Here is a 16,542-nt window from a genome sequence, read left to right on the forward strand (position 1 = left end):
ATATGTATAATAGTGATGTTAGGCAGACATTTCACAGAGTGTAGTGTGGTGATGGTGGGTGCAGGTGTACATCAACCAAGATGGGGGGCTCCAAGTGGGATATGGAGAGGCTCTATGTCCAGCATAATGGGGTGGGGGCAGAGTATTTGGTGTGCGTGCGTGCTTGTATTTTCACGATGTGCTTGCAGCAGAATAACACTGCTCTGGGATTCCTATTGCCTCACAAAGCATCAGACCACAGGCACTGCCAGGGCAAGAGACACAGCAGTAGCAGCACTTTAATAAAATTACCTGCAATGCCTTGTTAGCTTCTTTGATGGTCTCGATTTTGAGTTTTGACCTATAAAATTAAAGAATGTATTCTAATAGGATAAGAATTGTAAATATTCCAAAACAAAAAACACAAAACTTCAAAATATAATCAAGTCCAAGCAGCTTCATATTGAGAGGGAACACAGACAGACAATCTGTTAGAGTCACAGGGCCATACAGCGTAAACCCTTTGGTCCAACCAGTCCACACTGACCATAATCCCAAACTACACTAGTCCCATATACCTCCAAACATTTCCTATTCGTATACTTATCTAAATGTCTTTTAAACATCGTAACTGTATCCATTTCTACCACTTTCTCTGGAATTTCATTCCACACACTAACCACTGTTTTTAAAAAAAAAATTGTCCGTGTCATCTTTAAATCTTTCTTCTCTCATTTTAGAAATATGCTCCCTCGTCTTGAAATTCCCCACCCCAGGGAAAAGATACCTGCCATTCACCTTATCTATACCACTCATGATTTTATAAAAAGGTCATCCCTAAACCTCCTACACTCCAATGGAAAAACGTCCCAGCCTATCCAGCGTCACCTTAACTCAAACCCTCCAATCCCAGCAACACCCTGGCAAACCTTTTCTGAACCTTCTCCAACTTAATAATATCCTTCCTCTAACAGAGTGAGCAGAATAGGACACAGTACTCCAGAAGAGGCCTCACCAACATCTTGTACAACCTTAACATAACATACTAACTCCTATGCTCAGGAGGTCTGTGCAATAAATGCAAGAGTGCTAAACACCTTTTTAACCACCCTATATGTGAAGCAAACTTCAAAGAAATATGTAGTTGAACCCCTAGGTCACTGTTCTACAATACTACCCAAGGGTCTACTTTTAATTGTGTAAGTCCTGCCCTTGTTTGTTTTACCAAAATGCATTTATCCAAATTAAACTCCATTTGCCATTCTTCAGCCCACTGATCAAGATCTCTACGTAATCTCTTCACTGTCCACCATACCACCAATTTTGGTGTCATGTGCAAACTTAACAGGATTCAGGGAGAAAACTCCCACTGTTAAATTTGCTGTTGCACAGTCAGGACATGAATAAATTCTACAGATTGAAAACTGTAGGGAGACAGGCTTGGGGAAGGGGAAAAAAAAAAATCAAGGAAGAGACAGACTAAGACAGGGTGGTGGGGAAGAAGAGAGACAGATCTGGATTTGAGTGGTTGGGGGGAGGGGGGAGGGGAGGAGGAAATCAAGAGTATCATAGATGCAGAGCCAACATCAAAATAGTAGGAAACAGAACATTAGAACAGGTAGTCATTCCTTCACACCTGTTCCTCATTCAATTACACGATGAAGGGAACAAGAGTAACAGCTTCTAGCATGAAGAATCAGATGTGGTACCTAACTCCCCTAAAACCCCACAAATGTTGACTGTAATACACTACCCCCAGACCCTCACTGTACCCCAGAGATGAGCAACAACTTGATGAAGGCAATGATGAGACATATGCAAACGCGCCAGTGTAAATCAACATGAACAGGATGGTTTACTCGCTGAGTTTGTAGCCCAGCTCCTGCAGAGCCTGCTCTTGCTCCTCACAGATCGTCTGCAGTTGTCCATTCTCTTCTTGCAAGCGAAGGAATTCCTGTGAAATAAATGAGCTCCGATTACATCAACTGGCTCCGACCTTCAGTTTATTAGTCCCTCTTGATACAGAGTGGCTCCACTGCTTGCAGAGACCTGGTCACCATGGGGTCCCTCTCAGCTCCTCTGGTCAAGGAGTAGGATCCCCTTGAACATCCAATGGCACAGCCAGATCACGTGAATAGCAACCTCTACAGCCCACCAAACCCACCCCACTACAGGCTACTCAGTGCAATAATTGGAAATGGCATTACAAACAGTAACTATCCAGACTTCAGACAGTCCAGTGTGTAATTTGTAAATTGCTTGTATCCCAATATCTGGAATGATTAATTTGGTGTTCTCTAACACACGTGACCCAAAGCAAATGAGAGACAGGAAGTCAGATATTGTGCAAATGGACTGCGAAAGACTGTCCGAGACTTGTCTAATGGTCAGGAAACAGCAAGGATGATTAGGGGTTCCTTTTCAGTTTGGCAACCAGTAACCAATGGGGTTCAATAGGGATCAGTGCTGTTTACAATATTTTTAATGACTTGGAGGAAGGAAAACAAATGTACTGTATCCAGATTTCCAGATGACATAAAAATAGATGGAAAGGCAAGTTGCAAGAGCGATACAAACAGTTTACGGAGACATACTGATAGGCAAATGGAGTATAATGTCTGAAAATGTTAAGTTGTTAATTTTGGAAAGGAGAACAGAACAGAGTATTACCTAAACAGAGAGAAACTGCAGAAAGCTGTAACACCAAGGGACTTGGAGGTTACTTGCACGTTGCACAGAATGCTAACAGCAGTTAGTGTATATTAGTAGGGAAGTATTACTGCAGGCGTACAAGGCACTGGTGAAACCACATCTGGAGTACTGAGAGCAGGTTGGTTCCTCTATTTAAGGAAAGAGATCATGTCATTGGAGGCAGATCACAGAAGGTTCACTAGGATGATCACTGGTGTGGAGAGATTGTAATGAGCAAAGGCTAAACAGGTTGAAATTCTACTCAGTGGAGTTTGAATGTAAGAGCGAGAAATGATCTCATTGAAACACAATTCTTAAGGACCTTGACAAGATAAACGCCAAGAGGATGCTCCCTGTCAGGGAAGAGTCTAGGACCATACAGCATAGTCTCAGAATAAAAGGGGCACCAATTTAAGACTGAAATGGGAAGGAATTTCTTCTCTCAGAGAAGAGTATGTCTTTGGGACTCCTTGTCACAGACAGTTATCAGAGCAGAGTCCTGGTTTAAATTTAAAGGCTGAAATACATAATTCTTTAGCAGTAGCAGAATCAAGGATAATGGGGAAAGGACAGGAAAGTGGATGTGAGAAATGTCAGATTAGCCATGACCCTACTGAATGGCAGAGCAGGCTTGAGGGGCCAAACGGCCTATTTCTGTTCCCATTTCTTATGGCCTAATGGCGAGTATGAAGGAAGACAACGAGAGTTAGCATAACAGACAGTATACAAGAGGCAAAAGGAGAATGCCAACTCACAATACAGGTGAATGAAAAAAAAAAATCAGAGTGGGTATGAGATAACAAAAAGAAGTCAGACAGAACACACAATACACCGATACAGACTAACCAAGCTTGGCTGTCAAACACAAGCAGAGGATTAAATTTTACAGAGTCACTTCAACAGTCAGCATTCAAGGGTAGGTAAGATTTTCATTGATCAGGATCATCTCTTATTTTCTCACACTGACAGAATGTATAGGGATACAAAGAAAATTGTCAAACTTAGCTGTCCCGATGAACAGAAATGAGTGTTGCATGTGTTTCCAGTACCTTCTTCAGGGTGCTGAGCTGTAGCGTTTGTGCCCTCAGTTCTGAGATGGTTTCACTCTCCCTCTGAAGATCATTCTGTAGAGCCCGTCTCCACTCCTTCTCAATCTTCAGATCTGTTTCCAGTTGCACCCTGTTAATTCACAACCAACTCAGTCTTCAAATACAAGACACACCAAACATAGCCACCAGTATACAACGGAAAGCACCCAGAAGTAAGTCAGATGGCATATGAAACCAACCCTATTTGTCTTTATGAGAATTTTAGCTTAGATTAATACAAAAAAAGGTCTGGATCTGGTATGCGAAAAGGTTAATTCCTAGAAATACTCTAGCAGTCTAAAATGGTGTCAGGGACAATTTATTGGAGTAGAGATAAAAGGCTTCTCAAGTGGGCACTGCAGACTTGAGACAATGGAAAAGTTAGTTTGCAGCTCCCATTGCATTTGATCTCATGAGATTTGAATGAATTTACAGTGTGAGAGACAGCTCAGCTGTGCAGATAACAGCATGATACTGTCATAACTATGGAGAGGGGGATTAAATCTTGGTGTTAGCTAGGTTTGAAGTTAGTTTTGGTCTTCCTTGTGTGCAGTCCAGCGCAAACCAAGGACTTATTCTCTAGTCTGTAGCAAAGGGACCCAACATGTTCCAGGCTCGAATCCAAACACATTTGGCAGATAAAATAATGAACAGTACCAATTTAGTAACTACCAACTTAGATTTAGCTTACTAACAGGGACTTTTACATCATTTGTTACTTTTTGCTGTGTCAGCAGCAATAAGATACAGGTGTTCCCTACAGTGTTCTGTTCAATCATGTTTGTTGACCCACAGGTGACTTGAGATTGCTTTCCATTCCATCTGATCAAAAGAGATTTGGCATGTGACAAGAACAAGTGGGTCAAACATATTGCAAAAGGGCCAATTGTCACAATGGTCCGAAACGGTTATTGATGAGTTAACAAGCTACAAGCATGCTCTCCAGATCATAGGGGATAGGATGTCAGTTAATGAAAGTGACCCAAGGGCAGTCAACCCAAGACAGACTCTTATGGACATCCAATTAAAACATATTCTCATGCACAAAGGCAGCTGTCCCACTGTTCCCTGCTTTGATGGTCATTTATACTAGATTGTCACACCAGGTACTGCAACCAATCCCTGCTTGTTTTCTGTGCAGCACATTCACAATTTCCGCATTGAACCAAACACCTGCACCAGCTAAAGGACTACTGTCTGCAGTCTCGTTCTTTCAGACCTGAGGATTTGTCAACTTTTAATCAAATTAATCTCTCTAATGCATATTTTTAAAACTGGCATTAATTACTCCTAAATAGATTGCAACTAGCAGAAACAGTTGGAGTTAGGACTGGGGTTTTAATCTAAAGATTAGAGCCAAACAGTGAAATCAGAATTTTATAATGCAAAAGGCAGCAAGATTTGGGAGCCACAATGGGCATCAGATGCTAGATAAATTGCTTATTTTGAAAATGGAGATTGATGAATTTTTACTAGACTGACGGACATGGGGAAAACAGGCATGCTTAGTCAGTTTGAAGATCAATCGACGTTTTGATCGAGGAAACAATGCTCAAAAGGATATGTGGTTTACTCGTGTTCCAGTATTTCACGGACTTTCAATTTCCTGCTATTTTGGGATATTCTTTGTGCCTTCTACTGTAAAAGCAGACCAAACCTATTCGTTAAACATCTGTCATTTCCTCGTGCCACATTCTTCTTTCTCTTGATTTATTCTGGAAGGAATCAAATGTTCACTTTCGCTATTCTTCCTTTTTACAGACTTGTAGAATTATAACATTTTCAGGTTTTTTTGCTAGTTTACTTTCATATTCAAATTTTTTTTAAAAATTATTCATTCATTGGTTGCCCATTTCTAATTGCCCTTGAACTGATTGGCTGTCACAGCCATTTCAGACAGTAATTAAGACTCATCCACATTTTTGAGTGTTTGGGATCACAAAAGCCAGACCTGATAAGGATGGTGAATTAAATGCGTATTAGATTGGCTTTTTTTAAATTCCAGATTTTTACTGAATTTAGATTTCACCATCGGCTGCAGTCGGATTCAAACCCATGTTCCCAGAACACTGCCTCTCCTCTCTATCCCTCTTTCTTCTACCCTCAATTTTTGGGCTGCTTCCTAAAATTTTCCTTATCTTCAGGATTATTATTTTTGACAATACTAAAGTCTCTTACTTTAAGTATTTTTTCTTAAACTCTTTCATTAGCCATAGTTGATCATTTCTCCCCATAGAATTTTTTAATCAATAGAAGCCAAATTCCTTTACAATTAATGAAGTATTTGTGAAAAGTTCACAATTTCCAACATACTAGCATATCTCAATTTAATTTCCAAATCTACTTTAGGAATTTGACCTCACACTCTAATTATTTAAGACTCCAATCCAAATTCAAAGTATCATTTTTGACTCTTCCAGTGTGTATGTGTAGAGGTGATAGCATGAGAGCAAGCGTGTGGTTGTCTGAAAGAGGGTAGCCAAAAGAAGGGAGTGAATAAAGGATAGCTAAAATCTCTCAACTTTCCCCAAGTGTTGTACTTTATGTAGACACTGCACCATTTAGAATTAACATCACACCTTTTCATATCCTCAACTGTCGATATTAATAATCAATGTCCAGCAGAGGCTGCTGACAGTAACTGTTAACACGTTTATCTAAAAGATGCTCCATTTTGTTCACCAATCCCAGTTTCTGCCCAGGTGCTTACAGCTGTCGTTCCTTCTGTTCCATCTCTCTTTCCAGGTTCTCCACTTTGTCTTCCAGTTCACGTTTGAACTTGTCAGTCCCCTTCTCTGCTGTATCCTGATCCTTCTCTGCTTGCTGCAATCTGGTGCAATTTAAATCAACTCTGGGTAAAACTGATGCTCACAAAGGGCAAGGGATGGAAAATACAGCAAAAAACAAAAAAAAAACCAAACAAATGACAGGAGACAAGCATCAGCAAATTAAACAGTTGGGAATTGATCCCAGCTTAGCAAACTCAACCAAGATGCAGACAACAGGGTTTCTGATTTACAATTTTAATGACTCCTTAAATGAAAGAACAACCAGTGTTTTCCAACACATTGAACACAATAATGTTACTGGTCTAACAAAGGTCAGAAAGTCAGATGATAGCACTGCAATCACAGGTAATGTGAAAATTAACCAGGAAATGACAGCATACTGATCTCGCTTATGGCTAGCTGCACCTTACACAATACACAGAAGAATCAAGCTCCCAATGAAGGGATTTTAATAATACAAAATTGCCTACAGCTCTAAAACACTTTGTCTCAGTACTGAGTTTCCTATCAACCTGCAGATTGCAGAAATCCTGAAGCAAATCCATGTTACCCCACATCACGTCACAATTCAGCTCAAGCACTGATCCTTTCAGACTTTATTCAATCCTGGTGGTCTCAGTCATTTATTTCCCCAAATATGCTGGCTAATACTCTCCCTTTTCTCAGAAAGGTGTAGGCTGGTTCACAGGCACCAGTCCCAGAGGTGCCTCACCAAACATCACTACTATAAAAGGGCAGTCAATCACAGAAGCCAACCCAAAATAGGATCTGAAACAGCAATCCAGCTCAAGAAACAGCAGGACTAATGTTGAGCTGGGGGATGGGGTGGGAAAGGGAAAACACTAAAGGTGCAAAGTAGACAATGACAGTTTAAAGAGGATGAAGAATGGAGGGGGGGGTGACAGTCCCGGGGTTTTGGAAGCAAGGGTTCCCAGACAACTGCAGGAGGATGGAGCTTAAAGATCGAACTGGGGAGCAGGAGTGTTCTGCCAAGCACAGCAAAGATAACTGGGGAATGGAGTGGGAAAAGAGAGACACATGGAGAAGAGAAAGACTGAAAGCAAAAGAGAGAAGTGAAAAAGAGAGAGAAAAAAAAACATGAGTATGGAGGGAAAAAAAACAGTACGCATGAGAGAGAAAGACAGCAAAATGCATAGTCACACAAGTAGTACAGATCTGTGCAGAAGATGCGCTGGAAATATAGATCCTGAAGAAAAAACTGCACAGCTGAAATTATTCATTTATGGCCAATTATAAATGCTCAATATCATTTGATAAAAGGAGAAAGCTTAAAACATGAAAATGAAGCAATGAGCTTGAAAATTAGGTGTTTTACAGCCAGCAAAGGATGACCAGAAAGACAGAAGTAGTCTAATATAGAATGAGAATAAAGTTAAGAAATTTAAAAACAGAGATTGTTAACTAGCACCTATAAATAATAAAACAAACACAAATGAACATAAGCAACTGTGGGTCCCTTCTGAGACAGAAGGATTTATAATCTACAACAGTGAAGTGGCAATAACATTAAAAATGGGTCTTCACGCAAAGAACATTTAGAAATTGTGGGTAAGCATGTGTTTAATGAGAACAATGAAGTTAATGTGTTTAAATATTGGTGAGGAAGAAATACTGCAAAGATCAATGGGTTTAAAACATGATGAATTCCCTTGGACCTCAGTCTGGACCTTTACAATCTATGTGAGATAGCTATTGGCAAAAACATTCAAGGTTCCCAGAGGTTTGAAAGGTAGCAGATGTAACAGAAAAGGAGGCAGAGAGAAAAAAACAAATTCCACGTGTTCAGGGGAGTGGTGGAATTCATTACTGTGGGGTAACAAACCATGTAGATATCATAAGTAGATTGAATTCAATGTGGTTTATAAGGTGGTAAATACTGCTCAATTAGTCTATTTGCAATGTGAAAGATGTAATGAGCAGAACTGATACAAGGATGTAGCACGATTGTATTGAATATATCTTGTGAAAATCCATCACCAGGATTACTACACAAAGGTTCCCCGGCTTGGCAGTAATATTTTAACACAGATATATCATTTGCAATAGCTTCTCCTCCTCAAACTATTAGCTCTGACATTCAAGGACTGACCCTTAGATCCTTCCCATTTCTTGTCTGCATGTTGCCCTGGGAGACAAAGTTCAACAGTAGTTTCCCGCATGTATGCCAACGCGTACGAATCAGGAGTAGACCACTGAGGAAGAGAGTTCCTAAGACTCTCAAACCCTGAGAGAAAAAGTCTTGACAAACACCCAGCTCAACCTCATGACTACTTGATTCATAGAATCCATACAGCATGGAAACAGGCCATTCGACCCAACAAGTCCACACCGACTCAACCCCCACCCAATCCCTGTAACCCTGCATTTCCCATGGCTAATCCTACACATCCCTGGATAGTATGGGCAATGTAGCATGGCCAATCCACCTAACTGGCACGTCTGGACTGTGGGAGGAAACCACAGCACCCAGCAGAAACCCACACAGACACAGGGAGAATGTGCAAACTCCACACAGACAGTTGCCCAAGGCTGGAACTGAGCCCAGGTCCATGGCACTGTGAGGCAGCAGTGCTAACCACTGAGAGGCAGCAGTGCTAACCACTGAGACACCATGCCGCCCCAACTCCTCCACTCTTAATCAATTATCCAACATCTACTATTGGTAAGCAGAAATTTCCTCCAAACAAATACAAGGATGGTAAAACGATTGCCTTTAGTCCCTCTGACAAACTCCATTCAGCAGCCACTGAAACCATCCCTTGCCCTGGAAACTAAGGCTGCACCAAACTATTCACAACATTAACATCTGAACAAGATGGAGCATTTCCACTGTATGTATCACCAGACTTCATCTCAGTTAATCCCCCGTTGGAACCCTCACCCATGCTTCTGTCCCCTCCACATTCCAATACACTCCCTCCCAGTAACTCACTTTCTACCTCACAAACTTGAGATAATCTAAATCTATGCTTCCATTACTGACACCAAATCTGTCCCCCTGGGCTCACTGGCCCAATCTAGCATTAAAAACCTCAGCCTTGTTTTCAAGTCAATCTGTAGTCTCGCCCCTCTCAATGTATCAGTAATCTCCTTCAGCCCACATGCCCAACCTGTCAACATATTCTTACTCTACTCTATCCATGGCCTCAGTACCCTGGACCCAGAATTAGGAATTACCTTCCTGCACCTTTAAAAGGTGCCTCAAAACACCACCTTGACCAAGCTCACAGTCACCAGCCCACCATCTCAGTTTATTGGTCATTGTCTAATTTGCCTTTATAATGCTCCTGTGAATGGCCTTGGAGGCCTTACAAGTGGAAATTGCCATTACAGGGGATTAAGGACAATAGAGTCAGAAATAAATAGGTTATTTTCAAGTTGGTAGGCTGTATCTAGTGTAAAGCCTTGAAGCTTCAGCTTTGATCCTTACCAATTTATATCCTTTATTAATGACTTCTTGGTTTAAAAAAAACTAAAGTAGCAAGATCTGCTGATGATTGAAAAAGAAGTAGGAAAGCAAGCTGTGAGAAGGACAGACTCCACAAGGTGAGAAGAGAAAGGGGGACAGCTGTGAAGCCAAGTGTGAGAAGGGATCACAACGGCAAGCAAGACAGCAGAGGGACATAAGACAGAGGGGGTGCAAGCAGAGCAAGACAGTGGTTAGGTTGGTTTGGGACACACAGGGTGGTGGTTTGGTTGGGCGGGGCTGCTAAGTCTTCGAAGGGAATGGGGAGAGTGGGAGCAAGGGGTGTGTGGGAAGTAAGAGTGCAAAGGGATAACAAAAAAAATAGGCTTTGGCATTAAATGAGGGACTGAGGGGGCAAGAAGGAGCAGTTCTTGAAATCAATACATACATAAAGGCAGATGAGACAAGTTAAAACTATGTTTGGAAGAACATTCCATCCCTTTTGTAATCTGTATTCTAACATCATGTCCACTGAACACACTAAAGTTACACCTTTAATTTGGTTAGGAATTAGTTGGCAATGAAATCCTAAATATTATTCTCTCTACCAACACACTTCAGACAAGAAATTGCAACAGTTCGTGTTTGATCTAATAAATCTTTGTCACTTAAGGTCATCAAATGGGACAAATAGGAAGAAGCAAAGAGGTAGGAAATAAAAATGAAAATAAAAGGGGAGAAAAGAAACAGACGTTAATAGCAGTGACACTTCCAAACACAGTGGCAGTAATGTTTCTCAATATAGTGGGTAATGATAGGAATAAGTGGGAGTGGAGAAGGTCACACAACACATGTGGATGAGGTACTGTCAGCTCTGCTCATAAACAGCAATACCCTGCTGGTTCCCAGACCAGAGAAATCTCTTCGTTGGGACCCAATCTAACAAAAGGATGAAACTTTTCATTTTCTGTTGTCTACTGTTGATACAAAGTTTTTAGGTCTCAACCTTGCGTAATCTTTGGCTGAGATTCCTTGTATCCTAATTGCTCTCTGCTGGTGCCCTGGATATGAGCCTAAATGGTAACAATCACCAGGTTATTCCATCACCTGAGCATCTGTAAATCTGACCTGCTCACACTTGTTATTCAATTCTGGAAGGCGCAAATATATATTTTAAAAAGTGAGTAGTTGGAATCAGATTAAAACTAAAATGCTGAGGGTGCTCAGCATTTTCACATTTCCACTCTGTTTTTATTTTGGATTTGCAGTACTTTGCTTTCATTCTGGAATCAGATGAACTACTCTTACATTCAAAATTCATGCAAAGCAGTTGTACCCTTAAACCACAATCTGCAGCAAAAGAGGACTTTCCATCTGTGATGGTACTAAGCCAGACCAGCCAGGGAATCCCAGGCTTCGATTGGAACTGCATTGATCTGGACATCAGGTGCACAAACGACAGGTGGTTTCAATCCCTCAAGATATGCAGAAAAATAAAATAAGCAAGGAACATGCTCCTGTCAGTTTTTGACCTTTCCTAAAATGTATGTGTGCACTGAAAGAAATTGAGCTGGCTGGGTTTGGGAAGAAGTGATAGCAGGCTCCAGTACCTGACACAGGGGATGCATGAAGAATAAGCAAAAGGGTAAAGGAACCAGCACCTGTGGAATTGTTTCATTGCAAGAGCTGGGGAGAAGGGTCAGGAATTGACTGGGTTGTTATACCTTTGCTCCATCCGTTTCATTGCAGCTGTCACTTGGTTGGTCTTCTCCTCCAGCCGAGTCATCATTTCACTTTTCTGCTTCAAACCATCTTCAGAACCCTAGATTCCAAAGAAACACAGAGCGATATCTTAAGAATGGAGTTCAATCACCCAGAACTGAACTCGTAACCCTGTGACTCAGCCATGAGATCAAAAATCACATGATACCAGGTTATAGTCCAACAGGTTTATTTGAAAATGCAAGTGTTTGGAGCTCAGCTCCTTCCTCAGGCATAGTGTAAGACGGTACAAGACAATTTATAAGCATCAAGGTAACAACCCTAAAACTGACTGCCTCTTGTTAAATCTTAATTGGCTTTGAAGGAGACTGATTCAAATGCAAAATCCAGATTCCTCCCAAGTCATTGTCCTGAGGTAATCAGAGGTTTTATCAATGTATACAAGAGGTGCATCTTGGGTCAGATAATGCATTTTAGGTGTGAGGTCTTGCTTACAATCTGTCCATGTTTGAAACTGGGGTGAGATTTTTTGGGTCATGGGCACGGGTGTACATGAGAGACAGAGAGACGAGCAGAAGCTGATAGTTAAGTTTCATACCCATGAGGACGGCCTCAATCCTGATCTTGGGATCATACTGCACTACAGGTGACACCAACTCTTTCTCTCTCTCTCTCTCTCTCACACACACACACACTGTTTTGCTCAATAAAATAAAATAAAATAAAATCTGACCCCAGTTTAAAAGCACAGGCAGATTCTAAGCAAGACCTCACCCTTAAAATGCATTCATAGATAGTAAGAACGCCGATTCTAGATTCAGAGATAACACAGTGTGGAGCTGGAGGAACAGTGTGCATTTCTGATGAAGGATCCCAACCCGAAATGTCAACTTTCCTGCTCCTCTGATGCCATCTGGCCTGCTGTGCTCCTCCAGCTCCACTTATCTCTTAAAATGCATTGTCTGACCCAAGATGTCACCTCTTGTATACATTGACAAAACCTTTAATTATCTCAGGACAATGACTTGAAAGGAATCTGCATTTTGGATTTTAATCATTTGTCTCCTCTCTAACTGATTAAAAATTCAAGAGGCAGCCAGTTTTAGGGTTGTTACCTTGCTGCTTATAACATTCTGTGTCTTATACCCTCTCTCTCACACTATGCCTGAGGAAGGAGCTGAGCTTAAAAAGCTTGTGCTTTCAAATAAACCTAATAGACTATAACCTGGTATCGTGTGATTTTTGACCTTGTCCACCCCAGTCCAACACTGGCATCTCCACATCTCGGCCATGAGATATGCAGGACCAAACTGAATCAATGCAAACAACTTAGCAAGTATTAAATATCAAACTATGAGAGGAATGGCTGTCAGGTAACTGAATATACCAATTATAAGGTCCACAGGCAAACCGAGAAATGTTACTACAGAGGAGTAGCCTTAATATTAAGAATGAACTTATTTCAATGGCAAGAGGAAATGCAACAAGATGCAAGCAGACAGACCTTCTGGACAGAAAAGGGCTTCAGACTCTTGTGCACATTGTGCTTAGGGTGCTCTGGTAGTAACTGTGAAGTGGTGGATTAAGTAAATGCGTGATTAGGTTTGCATGCAGATGCCTTTAATGGCAGATTTTAACTTTCATACTGATTGAGATAAACAGACTAGCCCAGGTGAGAAAAAGAATGAATTTCTTGTGTGCCAAGTCAGTTTTCAGCAACAGTGAAGAGGACAAACGGTATTTAATTTAGTAATGGTTAAGGATTTAGTCAATAGCCTAATGCTGACTGAAATTATGTTCAAATGCAATGCAGTGTTTGAAAGCAAGAAATATGAAATAACTACAAAGGTTCAAGATTCAGGGCAAGGCTGCCTTCAATAGATGTTGCTGATATAGAAGGAAATGGTGGATATGCTGAATAAATAATTTGCTTCCAAGATTAATGCAAGTTAACAGTGGAAAAATTAATGGCATTATTCAAATATAACTCCCCAGGTCCAGACGGGTTTTCAAGAAGGTGGATGAAAACATTGGAAGGTTACAGGCGAGGGAATCAAAATTCTTGATTTGAGATTCAGTCCTTTAGATTTAGAAAGGTGACAGCCTAAACACCATGGGGAAATTATAGGAGACTGTAATTAATGAATTCTGACTGAACTTCTTGAAAATTTTGAGCTGATCAGAGGTTCAGTGTCAATTTGTAGCAAGTAAACAACACCTGACTAATCTGATTAAATACAGGCAATCTCTGGGTTGCAAATAGGTTCTGTTCAAGTCCATTCGCAAGTTAATTTGTACACAAATTAGAGTACAATGCACGACAAAGCAGCTGTTCCCAACTTTGGAAAATGTTAGAACACACAATAGAACACAGAATACCGAGTGTGGAGTCAGGCCATTCAGCCCATCGAGTCCACACTGACCTTCCAAACAGCATCCTGTCCAGACCCAACCCCCTACCCTATTCACGTAACCGTGCATTTCCCATGGTTATTCCATCTATCCTGCACATCCCTGAACACTATGGGTAATTGAGCATGGCCAATCCACCTAACCCACATGCCTTTGGACTGCGGGAGGAAAACAGAGCATATGGAGGAAACCCGCGCAGACATGGAGAGAACGTGTAAACTCCACACAGACAGTCACCCGAGGCTGGAATCAAACTTGGGTCCCTGGTGCAGTTAGGCATCTACATTTAAAATTACATCCCTGCATGGGATTGCAGAAGCACGAGCATTTGTAAGTCAAACATTTGTAAATCAGGGACCTCCCGTGTTCTGAAGAGATGACTACAGCAGCAGATAGGGGAACGTCTGTAGATATTATGATATTCCAGAAGCCATTTAATTAGGTGGCACAGTCTCTTAGGAGGCACTTCAAGTTGAAACTTGTGGAACTGACCACAAGTTATTGTTCTATTGCTCTCGCGATCAATCTTCCAGAGATGGCACGATGGGATAGTGGTAGGGACTGTAATTTAGAAGATTTGACTAATGATGCTCCTCAAAGATATCTTGGGCCCTCAAACGGTCATTGCTATGATCAACAACTTAAACAATGTGAGAGAAAGATGTATAGCTAAGTTAACCAATGACGAAAGGATACTAGATATTGTAATAAAACAAAACTGTGGATGCTGGAGATCTGAAACCAAAAATAGAAATTGCTGGAGAAACTCAGATTTGGCATCTGTGGAAAGAAAGCGAAGTTAATGTTCCAAGTCCAGAGACCCTTCTTCAGAACTTCAGATACTAGATATTGTTTTGAAAATCAGTGAAAACTCTGATGGTTGTGGTGAATGATGTTCCCTCCATCACAAGGTCAGAAGTGGAAATGTTCACTGATGACTGCATGATGTTCAGCGTCATTTGTGACTCCTCAGATACTGGAGGAGTCCATGTTTGTTAATGTAGCCTTCCTGCTCCTCTGATGCTGCTTGGCCTGCTGTGTTCATCCAGCTCTACACCTTGTTATCTCAGATTCTCCAGCATCTGCAGTTCCTACTATCTCTGATACAACTTTGATAATGTAATGTTTGTTACATGCAGAATGAACGTGGTTTACAAAATACCATGCAACGGCTGCCACAAACATTATATCCCACAGACAGGAAGGAAGCTAGCCATCAGAATACACGAACATTAAGCTGGCAGCAAAACGGCATGATGAACTCTCCTTAATATCTGTACATTCAGACAACGAAGGCCATCAGTTTAACAGGGACGAAGTAACCATAGTAGCCCAAGCCAAACACAGACACGCACAGGAATTCCTAGAGGCATGGTTCTCCACCCATACTTCAATCAAACATATAGAATTGGACCCCATTTATAAACCCATACAGATCAAAACTGGAAATGACAGTACTCACCATAATGAACTGCCAGTATAAGTTCCAAGCAGAGTAGAATAACATCACTTCATCGGAAGATCCACTGATGATGTCACCTAGCATGGTGACAAAACGTCTGAACAAAAACAAGCCAGCTCGGCCAGCTCATCCACAACCCGAGCTACAGATCTTTGCCAATACTTTAAACAACTACAGACGTAACACACTAAAAATGGCCAGACATGGGAAACCTTCACCAACCGACTGAGCTCTAACTGTGGACAATTTCACTTCCTCCACGAATGCCTCGGAAACCAGGTACTGCCCCACAGCATGAAATACAAACTTCCACTCAGCAACCCACAAGCTATAAAATAGCTGAACAGAACAGTGCAGAATGCTACGAGCAATGATTAATGATGCCCATAATCGACTCCACAGGCACGAATGAGAAATTGTGCGCCAAAAATCACAGTATCTAAACTCAATGGACCAGCAATGGACTACAATCCTAGAACAGACCATTAACACAAAACCAAAACTAAGAGGAGACACGAACTACAGGAGAAACTCACCAAACTGATCCACCACAAAAACAAAGGACAACAACAAATCGGACATATGGATAAGAAACCTAACTATCTAACAGGCAACTCACAAACTGAGATGCCCTATTACACGGACTGAACTATAACCACAAAGATGGGAACAGAACAGATTTCATGGCCGCTCTGGAGAATACATTAAAAGACAACAAACTCACGGATGAAACACAACAAGCCAGCCAACAAACTATAATCCTACACAGAAGGAACAAAGGGCACAACCTGAACACAGCAGAGAGAGAAAAGCACAAGACAAACTCAGGAAAGACAAGAATATCACAATCCTACTAGCAGACAAAGGGTGCATGACCGTCATTATGAACAAACCAGACTACGTTAAGCAAGCACAGACATTGCTTGCAGATACAACCACTTACCAACAGGTGGCGATAGACCCAACACCACA

General features: G+C 41.3%; 1 protein-coding gene across 4 annotated transcripts in view; it reads right to left on the minus strand.

Moving 5' to 3' along the window:
* The window catches only part of rufy2 (RUN and FYVE domain containing 2), a 68,542-nt gene that overhangs the window by 18,007 nt on the left and 33,993 nt on the right, over positions 1-16,542 (minus strand). For 3 of the 4 annotated variants that reach the window (XM_048608941.1, XM_048608940.1, XM_048608939.1), the window contains 5 exons: positions 11,699-11,796; positions 6,469-6,588; positions 3,720-3,849; positions 1,839-1,933; positions 292-340 (listed from right to left, as the gene is read on the minus strand). In XM_048608941.1, coding sequence (XP_048464898.1) covers positions 292-340; positions 1,839-1,933; positions 3,720-3,849; positions 6,469-6,588; positions 11,699-11,796 — 492 coding nt within the window. The remainder of the gene's footprint in view (positions 1-291; positions 341-1,838; positions 1,934-3,719; positions 3,850-6,468; positions 6,589-11,698; positions 11,797-16,542) is intronic. The other variant, XM_048608942.1, reaches the window with a different exon arrangement.

Source organism: Rhincodon typus, chromosome 20 (assembly GCF_021869965.1).
Source record: "Rhincodon typus isolate 14 chromosome 20, sRhiTyp1.1, whole genome shotgun sequence".
NCBI classification, from domain to species: Eukaryota; Metazoa; Chordata; class Chondrichthyes; order Orectolobiformes; family Rhincodontidae; genus Rhincodon; species Rhincodon typus.